The sequence below is a fragment of the Primulina tabacum genome, chromosome 15 (genome assembly GCF_025594145.1).
Source record: "Primulina tabacum isolate GXHZ01 chromosome 15, ASM2559414v2, whole genome shotgun sequence".
NCBI lineage: Eukaryota > Viridiplantae > Streptophyta > Magnoliopsida > Lamiales > Gesneriaceae > Primulina > Primulina tabacum.
The window spans coordinates 32,275,394-32,291,212 of record NC_134564.1 but is presented as its reverse complement, the minus strand read 5'-3'; the positions used below and the strand labels follow the sequence as shown (position 1 = coordinate 32,291,212).

At 33.4% G+C, this 15,819-nt stretch overlaps 3 protein-coding genes across 3 annotated transcripts; 2 read left to right on the top strand and 1 right to left on the bottom strand.

The window, feature by feature from the left end:
• Positions 1-130: 130 nt before the first annotated feature.
• On the bottom strand, positions 131-3,052 carry LOC142528103 (inositol transporter 4-like). Its single transcript, XM_075633175.1, has 6 exons — positions 2,499-3,052; positions 2,319-2,389; positions 1,882-2,217; positions 1,677-1,784; positions 935-1,546; positions 131-844 (listed from the first exon to the last, which is right to left on the bottom strand). The coding sequence occupies exons 1-6, from the start codon at positions 2,632-2,634 to the stop codon at positions 365-367; spliced, it is 1,743 nt and encodes a 580-aa protein (XP_075489290.1). The 5' UTR covers positions 2,635-3,052; the 3' UTR covers positions 131-364.
• Positions 3,053-3,605: 553 nt separating this feature from the next.
• LOC142527149 (uncharacterized) lies at positions 3,606-8,754 on the top strand. Its single transcript, XM_075631873.1, has 3 exons — positions 3,606-4,508; positions 8,107-8,468; positions 8,585-8,754. Exons 1-3 carry the CDS (start codon positions 4,081-4,083, stop codon positions 8,680-8,682), a joined length of 888 nt encoding a protein of 295 aa, XP_075487988.1. The 5' UTR covers positions 3,606-4,080; the 3' UTR covers positions 8,683-8,754.
• A 3,004-nt stretch (positions 8,755-11,758) lies between these two features.
• On the top strand, positions 11,759-13,794 carry LOC142526347 (S-adenosylmethionine synthase 2). Its single transcript, XM_075630679.1, has 2 exons — positions 11,759-11,927; positions 12,415-13,794. The coding sequence occupies exon 2, from the start codon at positions 12,425-12,427 to the stop codon at positions 13,610-13,612; it is 1,188 nt and encodes a 395-aa protein (XP_075486794.1). The 5' UTR covers positions 11,759-11,927; positions 12,415-12,424; the 3' UTR covers positions 13,613-13,794.
• The last annotated feature ends 2,025 nt before the right edge of the window (positions 13,795-15,819 follow it).

The window sequence follows — 15,819 nt, the reverse complement described above, 5'->3', positions numbered from 1 at the left end:
TGTGAATAATGACCAAAGAAATAAAGAACACTAGGATTGTATAACCTGCTTTCTCGTATGTTTTTACCCTTTTATGATAAAAGACTTCCATTTCTTCACCGTTTTGTTTGAGATAAGATATGCTCCTATATGTCCAATAAAACACTTACCGCATTCATTTAAAATTGTCCTTCCACGTATTTGAAATGTTACGATCAAGAATATCATGCAAGTTTCATATTGGTGATGGCTGACTTAGCAACTCAAATTGTAGTGGTTCAAGTGACCAGTAACTTCTGAGGATCCAGTCTATGAAAGCAAGCCAAATAGCACAATGAAGTTTTAGGGGAAAGTATTGATGTATGCCCCAACTTCTGGTTGGAACTTAATTGTTGTCGGTGTGACAATCTTCTAAAGCTTTGTCTCCCTTCTTGAATGGAGAGTACCCTTTCTCCAGCATTTTCTCCACCTCCTCGAACTGCAGCCCTTTGGTCTCCGGTACCAGGAAGAAAATGAATACGAGCCCAATCAATGAAAACCCCGCGAACAAGAGGAAGGTTCTAGCAGACCCTAGGTGCTCGGTTAGTGTCAAAAACGTTTCACTGACTATAAGATTTGAACTCCAGTTAGAAACTGCAGCAATGCCTCCACCGATCCCTCTATATTTTAGGGGGTATATCTCTGAGTTGACAATCCACGGGACAGTTCCCATGCCAGGGGAGTAGACAATGATGTATAGGCCGAGGAGCACCACCGCCAAAAATCCAATGTTACTTGGGCACCCTTGTGTATACCACGTTCGCTTATCTGCCCTGCAGGCACCTCTCACCGCATCATTCATTTCGAGACATGCCCCAGCATGATACTGCCAAGTAAAACAAAAAAATACATCGTTGGCGAAGAAAAGTGAATAAATTACAAGTTATTGCAACGCATTCTTGTATACTGAACGTACTAGGCTGCCAGGTGCTGAGCAGAAAGCACAGGTAGTGTCCTTAGACAAGCATCTCATGCAGCCCCATGATGATGAGTCCGGAGCTTCAGTGTAGGCTCGGCAAGTAGAATTGGCACCAAAATAAGCAGTTTCCACGCTGCTGATATCAGGGGCACTGGCGGAAGCTTGGTAAAAGACGACAGATAACACCACGAGACAGGAAATGATCCCAATCATGGAAATAATCATCAGTCTCCTCCTGCCATAGCGATCCACGAAGCACATGCTAACTATGGAACCGAGAGCGTTCAGGCCAGAAGTAATGAGAGAGAGTGCCAGTGCTGTCTTATTTGAAGCAAATCCGGCAAACTGGATTATGGTTGGACTATAGTACATGACGGTGTTTATGCCTACAAATTGCTGAGCGACTTGAACGGTAATACCAGCGTACAGTCCCCTCCTGACTACATCATTACCCCATGCACCTTTGAGTCGTGAAAATATACCACTTTCCCCAGGATGTTCCCCTTGCTTTTCTTGCTCAACAGATGCTTTCAAGGCCTGCAACTCATCCTCGAGTTCTTCAGCGGGGTAAATTTTTTTTAAGATGGACTTGGCCTCATCCTCTTTACCCTGATAATTGTTGGACATGCCAAAGGACAAGTTTTGCTCAAATTAACGAGTGAAAACTCAAAAGCAACTCAATGATGGAGTGTAGCAGACAAAATGTGCCGGCGAATGCAAAAGGAACAGTCTTGCTTACGTGTCTGAAGAGCCATCTTGGAGACTCAGGGAGTGACAGCATCAAAATGAACTGAACTAGTGCAGGAAGACCAGCAATGCCAAGCATCCAACGCCACGTTCCAGGGACCTGAAGCGTATTCCAGATGGTTCAGTCTCCCCTCAGAGTGATAATATTTCTTGTTTATAGAATCAGTGATTTATTAAAATAAAAAAAATATTCTTACATGAGTGAAAGCTAGATTGATAAGGTAAGAAAGAAATTGCCCTCCGGTGATAAGAAGACCATTTGTGCTGACAAGCGCACCTCTGATTCTGTGAGGTGAAGCTTCTGAAATATACAGAGGAGCGGTCATGGATGCCATTCCTACTCCCAATCCCACGAAAATTCTACCGAGGATGATCATCCATGGTCCAGGAGCAACAGCCATGATAATTGCACCGAAAAAGAACAGAACATCGGCTATCAAAATCGACATTTTTCGTCCGAACCTGTCATTGATCCATCCACCTATTGCAGCACCAAAGATGGCACCCGCAACAGCCATGCTCACAATGGTTTCCTATTAATATGCAAATATGGGGAAGTTAAACTTTGATTCCCGTGAAAATGGTTTACATCGAAAATAGAATCAATTAATGGAGAACAATATAGTATATATACCTGTAGCCATGTCTTTCTATCTACTGACTCAAAATCCTCCCTGATGTACAGAAGGGCACCAGAAATAACACCTACACCAAAATCAAACATGCATGAATTGATCCCTTTTCGAAAAGATTAAAGGACGAGCAATTATTTCGATTGATTTTTACAACAAACACTTTGATGCATGTTATTGACCTGTATCATAGCCAAAGAGGAGTCCTCCAATGCCTGCTGATAAGGCCAACTTCATAATGTAAGGTGTTCTCCATGCTGTTCTCCAACATTCTGTAAACTCGGTCTTATCTGCATGTGAGATCCCTCCCTCAACCATGTTGATACACAAATACAAAAATAAGGAGTTTTTGTTGGAGAATAGCAGGATTTGGTTCCAAGAAAGATAAGGGAATGACAAAAAGGACTCTTCTTTGATACAACAATGAATATATGTTATATATATCTACATATATATAAACAATATCTGCAAGAAACAAGATTCTGTGAAAAAAAAATTTGTATGGAATGATTGAAATATAATTATATTTTCCATGCATATTTGAGAGAACAAAATCAAATTTTTTGGGACCTCTCGTACAATATTGACTCCAAATTTAGTAAATGATCCCCCATTCACGATCATGAAATTTGGCTTAGAAGATCAATGACACCCTGGGATTAATGAAAACAAGTCTCAATCTGTAATCCTATCTCAAATTTCAAGTACTCCATATGAAAAAAAAAAAAAAAAAAAATAGTAATGTTCGCACAATATTTGATATTTGCGGGCGTGCCATGTGCGAAGTTGCGCTGATTTGTGCGAAAATGATAAAATTTAACTTCTAAATATTCAAGCGACGTGAATTCTAAATTCGACCGTCAGTTCTAGTCTCCTAAAACAAATGCAATGCCAAAATAAAGAAAACTATTGTAAATCGATGGAAATAAACCCATTTTGAATTGACAAAATTGTAGGAATTCATCAAAGACATAAAAATATAATAACTTGTTGCTGAAATCTAAAACGAGAAAACGTAGAGTACTAGAAATATGCCGGAAAGTTTTTGCTGAGTTGAGTTGTGTTCTCTCTTTCTCTCCACTCCCCCATGAGCCCTAATCTTTCCCACTCATGCCACGGTTTCTATCTATCCTCCCACGTTCTTCCCCCTTTTCTGCGCTATGTGACACTTAACGGGCCTATACAATTTAATTGGGCTTCCCTAATTTCATTAAACTTTTACAATTAAGTTAGATTTCAGAATTAAATTGAACTTTCATAATTTAAATATTTTAACTCAAACAAGTAATAATGCAACATTTTCTTGAGAAATTAGATGCAGGCTTGCCCTAAGGTTAGATTCAACGGTCCCACGTGATTTATACAGCATGTGGATCCTACGACCGAAATCAATTGAAGCCGTTGATGTGCTGCCCAAACTGTAGAATGGAATTTACCCGTTTTCTTTTCTGCCAATGAGTTGTATGGACCGTGGACGGGTATATATATTAATAGTTACTTCCAAAAACCCATTCCAAGAAATATTATAATTAATCAATTTATTTAAATCTTGAAAAGGGTCGACAAAAAGCAGAAAACTTGGAGTTTGCATGCTAACTTTTTACCAAAATTCAACGTTTTAGTCAATAAAGCTGTAAAAGAGAATTAACATTGAGCAATTTACGCTGATCAATAGCACTCATTATCCCCCTGTCAAGAAATATGTAATCAGAATAAACAAAAGAAAAAAAAGGGAAAAAAGGAAAGAAACAAGAATAATCTATCATGATTCCCCATATTCACATTTCAGTAGCACGATTTGTCAAGTTCAACTTATGGATCTTGATCATATTTCCGAATTTCTTGATCAAAGTCTGCTGTCTCTGCCGAACTATCTGCAACAACATTCCCATAAACTACCCTTTTGGAATCGACGATGGGTGCGGCGCCGCTCAGTTCCGCCACATGCTCAACTGCTCCGCCACCGACCTCTTCTTCCTCACCCCGTCTGGAAGCTACAAGATTCAAACCATTGATTACAACAAGAAAAGCATAGTGATCTTCGACCCAGCCATGTCCACCTGCTCCATCCTCCAGCCCCACCATGACTTTGTCATGACGGAGATTCAGTCGGCCATGATTCCGCCGTCTCCGGACACGGTGTTCGTGCTCATGAACTGCTCAGTTGACTCCCCTGTGCTCAACCACTACAGGTACAGTCTCGGAGCTAGCTTCCCATTGTGCTTTGTTGCTTGCTCTCACTGAGGAATGAATTTTAGTATTTGTTTTTAACAATCTTAATTTTTTGTTTAGTATTTTTTTTAAGATACAATCTTTTAAAAATATATATATTTGATTAAAGACAAGAAAATTAGGAAAACAGATACTTAAAATTAAAATTGATTTTGATTATGAAATTTCTGGAAAAAAATTTGATATGTTGTATATGCCGATTAAATGATTCTTGGAAGAAAAAAGTTTGGAGTCCATAAACATTCACTTTACTTGTTATAACTTATCTTACATTAAAAAAAATTAAATTAATTATTGATCCTAAATTATTTTTATTTTTTAGAAAAACCGATTTAATGAAAAATTAATATATATATATATATATATATATATATGTACACACATATAATATTAATTTATGTGATGTTTTCCACACTCATATATTATGTTTTTATAATTAATTATTATCTATTTGTGAATTCATTGTAGTAGGTTGCTCAACTCATAGAGAACGGGCTTGTAGCTCAATGGTCTCAACCCCTTGTCGGACTAACCGATTCCTCGGGTTCGATCCCCCCTCCCCGCATGAGTTATAATAAAAAAAAAACTCATAATTAAAAATTTCATTTAAAATATAATCGTGTTTTATTTATATTTCAATTTACTAGAAGATATGCACGTGCGTTGCACGTGTGAAATATACAAAGATGATATGAGAATAACAATTCTCACATTATCTTTTAGTTTTTAACAATTAATTAAATCTACTATACATCGATAAAGTTCAGTATTTATGTTTGCCCGAGTTCTTAAATATTAATATAATTGAGTTGTTTTAAGTTTGATATAGATATAATTATATAATGTTGCAAGATTATGTCTAAATATAAAAATATTTATTAATGTGATCCATAATCAGAACCATATTCGACATGATTATTCAAATAATAAGAACCACAATTTCTAAATTTCTCATGATATATTTTGAAGTTATAAAGTTCTATACATAAATAATGTCATTAAAAAAAAGTTACAAGTATTCATCGATGAAAATTTGACAGGGCATAAAACATGAAGATAATTGTATTATTTTTTAAAAAATTTATTTTTCGAGAATTTTTTTAAAAAAAACATAAGAAAATTTTAAAAATCTTATAAATCATTTTAAGTAAATGCAGATGTAAAGTAATTTGTTTTACATAAAAACAATTTGAATTCATTTTTATTTATCTTTTTTTATCCCTTTGATGTATATAAGAGTAATTATTACACATAAAATTAATTTAAACTTATTTTAATTCTTTTGAAGTAGTTTTCTTAAGGTACCAAACAATGATTTGTGTTTGTTATGCATAGGATTTTACGATTTGACAAATTGACAGCCACGTCAATGCAATCCTCATTATGTTCACTATTAGCTTAGTATCGGGCTTTGCACGGTAAATCACAATAATAAGAAATAAATATTGTGTCGTGGGTAACAAATATAACTTTTGACATAAAGATTAAGAAACATTCGAACTAAAAGATAAATCTTTCACGATCATTCAGTTTTGTTGTGTTAAGCATGCAAGAGTGAGAGCAATACTGAGATGAGTAAACTCCTGGGAATTTTCGTGAGTTAAGCTGCTGACATTGAGTCGCTTATTTTAAATTTCATTAAAGATACATATATTTTTTGAAAAAAGCTGTAAATTTCATTCCAAAAATAAAATTTCATTTTTCTTCAATTATTATAAAATTCAGTTAATATCTGAAAACGAACAAAAAAACACATGTATTTATTAATATTATTTAACAAAAATAAGGAAATATATGTAAATTCACACAATTTATAAGAGTTTTCAAATTTATTAGTCGTGTATTATTTACATTACTAATGTATGTTAATTTACTCAAGTTAAAAATTACAATTGCATAAAAACTCCAACGAGACTGTTTCACGGGTCAATTTTATGAAACATGTTTCCTATCATACTCTAATCATGAAAAATCATTGTTTTTCACTCTGAAAATTGATCGGTTGGCCCATCTGAAGGATATATCCATGAGATCGGCTCACAGAAGACCAATTCAAAAATTGGAGAACTATAAAATTTTGAACAAGGGTGTATGTATACTTAATTTTCATTCGATTTATTTTAAATGCATTAATTAATGTAAAAAAAATAAATAAAGGGAAAAAAATAAATAAAGATAGAGTAAAAAAAGAAGAAGAAGTCAAACAAAAAGAATTATTTTTAAAATAAGGATATAATTAATTCTGTGAAAATATATTGTAAATTTTATTATTATTCTATTCATTTAAATTATATTAAAGATATATTTTTTAAAACAAATAAAATATAAATTTCATTTCAAAAAATGGTGGCTACATTTCATTTTTCAATTTTATTTACAATTAATTAATAGTTAGGAAAAAACAAACAACAAAACATGTATTTATTATTATTACTATTATTATTTTAAATTTTATTAAAGATATAATTATTTTTAAAAAAAATGATGTGTAAATTTCATTCCAAAAAAGAAGACTTAGTTTAAATTTCATTCTAAAAATTGGTGGCTAAATTTTATTTTTCTTCAATTTATTTTAAATTATATTAAATAATAGATGGAAAAAACAAACAAGAGAAGAGAAATATATTGATTATTATTATTTACGTTATTCATATATGTTAATTTATTTAAGTTAAAAATAAAATTGACACAGAAACTCCTATGAGATTGTTTCACGAGTGAATTTTGTGAAACATGTCTCATATCCGACTTGAATCATGAAAAAATTTATTTTTCACTCCGAAAATGACTGGGTCAGCCCCTCTCAGGACTATATAACAATGAAACAGTTTCACATAAAACCTACTAAAAATTGGAGAACTATAAAATTTTGAACAATAGTGTAAACTTTATTTTTATTCGATATATTTTAAAATTCATTAATTAATAAAAATAGAAATCAAATAAAATGAAAATTTCATTATTCTTTTATTTAATTTAAATTTCATTAATGATATATTAAAAAAATAGAGTTTAAATTTCATTACAAAGAATGATGACTAAATTATATTTTCCTCAATTTATTTTATAATACATTAATCGCTGATAACAACCAAACAAAAAACATGTATATTTTAACAAACTCCAATTTTTAGTATGTTTTAAATTCTATAGATTAATAGATGAAAAGCAAACAGTAGGTTTTATAGATGAAAAGCAAACAGTAGGTTTTAAATTCTATAGATTAATAGATGAAAAGTAAACAAAAAATAAACATGTATATTTAAAATTCCATTAATTAATAAATGAATAGCAAACAAATAAAATATATTAATGATTATTATTAAATGAATAGATGAAAAATAATTATTAAATGAATAAATGAAAAACAAATAAAAAATAAACAAATATTAATGATTATTATTGAATGAAGATAAGACATTTATATAAATTCACAATTCAAATCTATATATTTATATTAGTATAGATTATTTTCTTATCCATGAGCCAAGCGTTTTTAATAAAAGAATGACCAAAAGTTAGTATAAGAACCTATGGTGCGTGAGTGCATGCATGCAGGTCCTTGTGCTTCAACTTCTCCGGCCACACATGCGACGAGCTCTACGGCGGATGCACCTCCTTCAGGCTCTTCCACCTCCTCTCCAACGGCACACCACCGTGTTGCTTCACCACCTACGGCACCATCAAGTACATGAGCATGAATATACTCGATTGTTCCCATTACACCAGTGTGTATAATGTGGACGGATTGGCCGGTGTCGTGCCCTTGGATTGGCTATACGGTATCAAACTCTCCTACAGCATGCCCGATTCGGGGTGCGACCGCTGTGCAAAGTCCGGGGGAAGTTGTGGTTTTGATGTCGAGACCGAAGGATTCTCCTGCATTTGCTCCAATACCAACAATGCTACGAGACTGTGTGGTAATTCATTAACTATCTAATTAATTTGTGGGATAATATGAATCATTAATACTAATTTTGCATAATTGTTATTTTTTTCTTGTGATTAACATGGTTTTGTTGTATATCTGGTTCAGCTGCAGGAAGTGCTACCATAAATGGCGGAATGAGTAATTATAAGGCATCTTCTTCATTGCTTGGAGCATTTGGTTTGTTAATTGGATTCATTTTTTAACATTTTTTTAAGTTCCCAAATTCTTGTTTCAATCAAATTGTTTGAGGTTGACACAAATTTAATCAATTTTAATTAGAAGTTTGAAATTGAAATTTATGGGTACTTCAGAAATTTGAAATTATAGACTAGGTCCCATTCGATATTCATGTTCAATTCCCACGCCTTCACTACATTTGATGAAGCCTTTCAAATTTAATTTGTTCTATCATCATTGATTTTAATTCAAATATTCAACCTCCCTAATAAGATTATATCATATTCTATTTCTAACACAACAAAGTATATTTTGAAATTGTATTATTTGTGAATTCAAGAAAAATCATCTTTGATAACATTATGAATTTATGAATGTCAGAGTTAAAAAAACTATATTTGATATCAATCGTTAGGATCGAATGAAAATTTTTTAGATGAGGTGAATGGATTCTTTTAAATATTTGTAAACCTTTAGATGACTTTATCAGTTATCAATTGTTAAAATCATTTCATGAACAACTAGAGTACGTTGACTACAAAAAAGAATTTTGAGTGTGAAAACGGTCTAGCTAGACTAGTAATATAATATATATTCAATATGAGCAATCAATTAACATCTTAGCTATATAAAAAAAATAAACAGATATATTGAAGTAAATGTGTAAGTAAAAAAGACAAGATTTTATGGATGTTCGGATATAACAACTCTTATGTCACCATATTTCCACTAAAGAATTAATTATCTAAAAGACTTTGATCGATACAACTCTTGTATAAAATTACTTGGATTAGGACTTATCAATGGCTAAATCGAAACTCTTAGTAATAACTCCACACAACAAACTCTGGCTGTTTAAGAATCATCAATTCACAAGAAGAAACAAATTTTCCAACATGTAGTTTCGAAATGCTAGAGTTGGTAGGATAACACAAGTTGATCTCAGGTCATCTGACATGAATAAATTAATAAGCACGTATTAAGTGAGCACAGTATCGTGAATGTCTTTTCTTTTTTTTTATGGTTTACAAATAGTTTGTTCATTTAAATTTATATTTAAAAATTAATAATTTTTTTATAGCATAATCATCTGCCAATATCAACTTTTTGTCACGTTTTTACACATAATTATTATATTATAATCCATAAATGCTTAGTGCAATAAAAATAATATATTAGATTATATTATGTTTGGTGATTGGTAAACATCAAAACATGAATTCCATACACGTTTTGGGCCGAGTAACGCGTAACGTGGGATGGCCGTCGGTGTTGTGGGCCGAGTAACGCGTAACGTGGGAGGGCCGTCGGTGTTGTGGGTGTCACCGCGTTGTCACTTTTTGAACGATTTCCGTTCATTTTCTTTTGTCCCGAAAATGTTTAATATTTTTAGTGGAGAAATTTGAAATTTGACATTTTTTACTTTGTATTTTTATTTATTGTTTTTTTTGTTTTTCGGTGCCCTTAAATTTTTATTTTATTTTTTTCATGTTATTCAGGATAATTATATTGTATACTTTTGTGAACAAATTTTATAGATAATAGATAATTAGTAAAATTTTTAAAAATAAGGTTAGTAATTGCAATTTTGAAGTAGTCGTACCAAAATAGTTATTCTAAAAAGTGGTATCACTTTATAAATATAAAAGATTGTATCATAGTAAAAACTTCATTTGTAAGTTAATAACATCAAAATATTTAATTCTATAATAATACCGAGAAACTCTCTCTTAAGCCACTCAACGTAGAAAACTAAACTTTTAGATTGAACATAAATTTTTTTTAATATAATTTGACCGAATTAAGAAACAACGACGTCGTAAAATTTTGTGTTCAAGTTGTCATTTGATTTATACGTTGTGTTTGATTAACCATTGTTTGAATTGTTTGATTAACCATTGTCTGAATTGTTTGATTAATCTAGATTTTCCGTAATGAGAATCAAACGATTCTTGGCTCATGTCTAAACTCAATTTGTGTCCATTATATATGACATTATTTAGCAAATCAAGTTATTTTTCTAGTTATTACCCGATGCTACGTCAAGTTATATATATATTATATATATATAACGCTTAACTTTGATTCTAGGTACCAAGTTTTTGTTTTTTTGAGTAGGTCTTTTGTGAGACAGTGTCACAAATCTTTATCTGTGAGACGACTCAATCCTACCGATATTCACAATAAAAAGTAATAGTCTTGGCATAAAAAATAATATTTTTTCATGTATGACACATATAAGATATCTGTCTCACAAAATACGACTCGTAAGATCGTCTCACATAAATTTTTACTTTTTTTAGCAAACCTACTCTAAATCTCAATTACAGAAACAAAATTTGGGTGGGATCGCTAAAATATTATTGGAATGATTAAAATAACAAAAATTTATTTGTATTTATGTCACATGTCTTTCATTTTTGGTAATACATTTGCCACTCCCATGTTCATGGGATTTGATTTCATTGGTTTGCCAATATGTGCTTAAATTAATATGGCAAGATACTCATCAATTTTATAGAAATATGTTTTTCTATATGTCAAAATTCTATAATAGGTTTGAAGGATGTAAGTCTTACTTCTTACTTAAATATTCTTTATAATCGTGACAATATAAATTAGTCTCAAAGGTATCCGAGTTGATAGAGTCGGTACCAATAGTTTATTGGACGAATTTTTTCACTGTGGTTTACCTGAATAACGTCGTTGTGTTAATCCAAAAATTTACTCAATGTACACCGAAAGATATCGACTACGAGTTACAATGTTATAAAAAAAAGTATAAATTATCAAAAGTTTAGTTTCAATGTCACAAAAAAATTTAGTAAAGGTGTCTTAGGTTGACCCTAAGCTCGGCTAGTCGAAATGGACTTTCTCTCGTTTGCGTTTCAAAATCAACTTCTGAGAATCCGAAAAATATATATATAAATTAATAATTCCCTTACATTTTGTCCAAAGAAGCTTACCCTTGCAACTTTAGAAAATGTTGTTTTTATCATATTATAATCATAAATGTGGAATAATTGATTAATTTTACAAATATTGAACGAGAATAGAGTTGAATTTTAATTTGTATAAAAAGAAATTAGAAAGCGAGCTGTATTCACCTCAGCCTCCACATGTTTGGCGAATGAATCTACACTGAGATTCCATCCAAAGGGGACGCTGTTTGGTCTCTATATATTTGTCAATCTCCGCCTGCCTTATTCTCATCGCTTTCCACTGCTCTCTCTCCGTCTCTGCCTTTTTTCGCCTCCCATTTCTACCCTAGGTTTGACTCTTTCTCTCTGTCTGATTGTCGGTGTAATTTTCCATGGTTTTTCTTTCATTTGCTGGTAATGGAGACATGTCGAGTGCTTTAGATCTTGTGTTTTCTTGTGAAATGGCGGTCTTTTTCTCTCTTTTTGTATTTTTATTTCGTGGGCTTTTGGGATGTTGGGTTTATGTTGAGTGCGTTATATCTCGTGTTTTATTGGAAAAAAGGCGACCCTTTTCTCTCTTTTTCGTATTTTGTGGTTTTTCGGGATGTTGGGTTTTGATGGGTGGTCAACTCTTGAAAATCTAATAACTTTTAGTGCTGTCTTAAAGGGAAATTTCTGATGGTAATCCAGATCTATGAGTTCCTTTAACAAGTCGAGGGTTCCATGGAGTGTGAATGATGGATCACGAGGACAAATAATTTAGCAGATTCTGCGTTTTTATGTATTTCTTTATATTTGGTGAGCAAAAATTCTTAATTTTGTACGCATGTTCTGTAGGCTGAAAGAGATGGAAACTTTCTTGTTCACATCGGAGTCGGTGAATGAGGGACACCCTGACAAGCTCTGCGACCAGATCTCTGATGCGGTTCTTGATGCCTGCCTTGCCCAGGATCCCGAGAGCAAAGTTGCTTGTGAGACTTGCACCAAGACTAATATGGTCATGGTGTTTGGCGAGATCACCACCAAGGCCGATGTTGACTACGAGAAAATTGTCCGTGACACTTGCCGTGCCATCGGATTTGTGTCGGATGATGTGGGTTTGGATGCTGATAACTGCAAGGTTTTAGTTAACATCGAGCAGCAGAGTCCTGATATTGCTCAGGGTGTCCATGGTCATCTTACTAAGCGGCCCGAGGAGATTGGTGCTGGTGATCAGGGCCATATGTTCGGCTACGCCACAGATGAGACCCCTGAATTGATGCCCCTTAGCCATGTTCTTGCCACCAAACTTGGTGCTCGTCTCACCGAGGTCCGAAAGGATGGTACTTGCCCATGGTTGAGGCCCGATGGTAAAACCCAAGTGACAGTCGAGTACTACAACGAGAATGGTGCCACTGTTCCTCTCCGTGTCCATACCGTCCTGATCTCTACTCAACACGATGAGACCGTGACCAATGATGAGATCGCTGCCGACCTGAAGGAGCATGTCATCAAGCCTGTCATTCCCGAAAAGTACCTTGACGAGAAGACCATCTTCCACCTCAACCCTTCTGGCCGTTTCGTCATCGGTGGCCCCCATGGTGATGCTGGTCTAACAGGTCGCAAGATCATCATCGACACTTATGGAGGGTGGGGAGCTCATGGAGGCGGTGCTTTTTCGGGGAAGGACCCAACTAAGGTTGACAGGAGTGGCGCATATATCGTTAGGCAAGCCGCCAAGAGCATTGTGGCTGGTGGACTTGCTAGGAGGTGCATAGTTCAGGTTTCTTATGCCATTGGTGTGCCGGAACCCCTGTCGGTGTTTGTAGACACGTACGGGACCGGAAAGATCCCTGATAAAGAAATTCTGAATATTGTGAAGGAGAACTTTGATTTCAGGCCTGGTATGATCTCTATCAACCTGGATCTGAAGAGGGGTTCCGGTAACAGGTTCTTGAAGACTGCTGCTTATGGGCATTTTGGTAGAGACGACCCAGATTTCACTTGGGAAGTGGTGAAGCCTCTCAAGCATGACAAGGCTCAAGCTCAAGCTTAAAATCGGAATTGGAACAATAGAGTGCCATCACCTCCAGCGTGAACCTACCTTCCAAGGATTTTGCTTTCATTTATTGTTTGTTTTTACATACACTTATAGACGGGTACGTAATCGCATATTTATTTTGTAACATCATGTTTAGAGTTGCATGTTTTTAATGGAAAACTGGAATTTATATTTTAGTTATAAATATGAAGAAATATTAATACCCCGGCGGCTGTGAAACTAACCATAAACACAGATTTCATAAATTTGGAAACTGTTGCTTTTGAGGCTAAAAAAACATAAGACCAATTTACTCTGGGAGGTTTAGAAGGGAAAAGCCTTTAAAGTTAATTTCATAACTCTGCAACAATTAAATAAACAATAGATTTGGGTCTTTAACACCCCAAAATCGTTTTGAGACTTGGCCTTCAATCTTGTTGAATTCTATGAAGCAGACAGCTTATCAGTCATGTTAAATATACAGACAGTAGCTTTTACCACTCCACATGGTTATTTGGAGGATTCGTAGCTGTTTTTGACAATTGCCAACTTCATGGCTTTCTATTTCACGAGTACAAATACTGGACACGAATACGGATTCATTTTCACAAGGCAAAACAAATAAACCAAGGCAAATTGAGATCCATGTGTTAAGGTGCACGAAAACAGTCGAAAAATACATCCACATTACAAACGTAAGGCTGTTGGTCGTGACAAAATAATTGCTGGTTGAAGAACGAATTAAGTAAAGTCTCGATGATTTATTTTACATTGAATAAATTCAAGGCTAGACATGATTCTTTATGTAGTAAACAAAGAACCGATAGAACAGCACTCGCTTGAATTTGTTGACTGTAAACAATTGACCCTTGGCATGAATCTTTAGCACCGAGGATTCTGAAACCTGTCAAATTGACAGATGATGGCATTTTCTTGGATCAAACCTGGTTGGGCTAAAATATTTAATTTTTAAAACTCAATTATATTATACAAGCCATCAAATGTGGCAGATTTCCATCAATTCAAATTAATTAAGATAACTCAAAAGATCGTTTAAAGAGGAAACGATCGTGGAACGTATAGGAGGAGATCGGGGAGTGGAGAGAGATCGCACAGTTGCTAGAAAGAAAAGGGGCATCAGCTATAGAGAAAAAGACACACAACTCTGCGCAAAAATCTGCAAATACTATCTGCTAAATTGCAATCTTCAAGCACTAGTTTTTAAGCGTTCTAATATATTTCTAGCATTCTAGGTCTTGTCGTTTAAGATTTCAACAACTTTATATGTTTAATTTTTATTTATTGTAAATTCCTATCGTTTATTGAAAATATAAACAATGTTAGGTGTTTATTCTTCAAATTCCAGTAGTTTTCTTTGTTTCTGACGTCATATTTGTTTAGGATATTAGAACCGACGGTCGAATTTAAGAGTCGTTTTCGTTTGATAGTTAAAAGTTAGATTTTTCATTGTTTTTACACAAATTGGTGCATTTTTGCACTTGACACGTCTACAAATCTCAAATATTGTGAAAACAAAACCATATAGAAACTCGGAAGGCTGCGATCCAAATGTGCAAACAAAAAAATCAAAGCAATATCTCCATAAAATACAGGGTTCATAATGGATAATTGAATCAATCAACCGAATTACGAATTTAAGCAATTCATTTTTTAAATGCCTTGCTTTCTCAAATAACTCGACTTATATTGCTAATTTTTTTATATTTAAAAATATTGTTAGTTATAATATTAGCATGAAGCATCAAATCTATATTTATTAATATAGTTCCTGAAGTAAATTTTTACTCTTTAAAATACCACTTAAATTTACTATCAATATATACAATACATAAAATTTAACTATTTAAAAATAAGAATGTAAAATATATAATACGTCTGTATCTCTGTTATCTAAGATAGAATAAATGTGGATATACGTTTTTTTCCAAAAAAAATAAAATTGAATTTCGAATATTTGCATTTGATTGAATGTTTGGATCTATTAGAAGCACAGAAAACAGACATTTAGAAATTATTGGTAGGGACCAAATATAGATTTCTGTTCATTTACTTCAACTTTCTTTCAAAATAAAAAATATATCGAAATATAAAATTGCTTATGTTTCGGTTTCTAAAATATTTCAAAAAAATAAATTCTTTCGTGTTGTGTTTGGATTGAAAGATTTCAAATCCATATATTTCGTTTAGTTTTTATTGTTTAC

Coding starts and splice junctions, on each gene's coding strand:
- LOC142528103 (XM_075633175.1), bottom strand. CDS start 2,634: ATGGTTGAGGGAGGGATCTCACATGCAGATAAGACCGAGTTTACAGAA. Junction 2,390..2,498: donor CCTCTTTGGCTATGATACAG/GTCAATAACATG, acceptor ATTTTGGTGTAG/GTGTTATTTCTGGTGCCCTT. Junction 1,785..1,881: donor TCAATCTAGCTTTCACTCAT/GTAAGAATATTT, acceptor AATACGCTTCAG/GTCCCTGGAACGTGGCGTTG.
- LOC142527149 (XM_075631873.1), top strand. CDS start 4,081: ATGATTCCCCATATTCACATTTCAGTAGCACGATTTGTCAAGTTCAAC. Junction 4,509..8,106: donor CCTGTGCTCAACCACTACAG/GTACAGTCTCGG, acceptor GCATGCATGCAG/GTCCTTGTGCTTCAACTTCT. Junction 8,469..8,584: donor CAATGCTACGAGACTGTGTG/GTAATTCATTAA, acceptor TATCTGGTTCAG/CTGCAGGAAGTGCTACCATA.
- LOC142526347 (XM_075630679.1), top strand. CDS start 12,425: ATGGAAACTTTCTTGTTCACATCGGAGTCGGTGAATGAGGGACACCCT.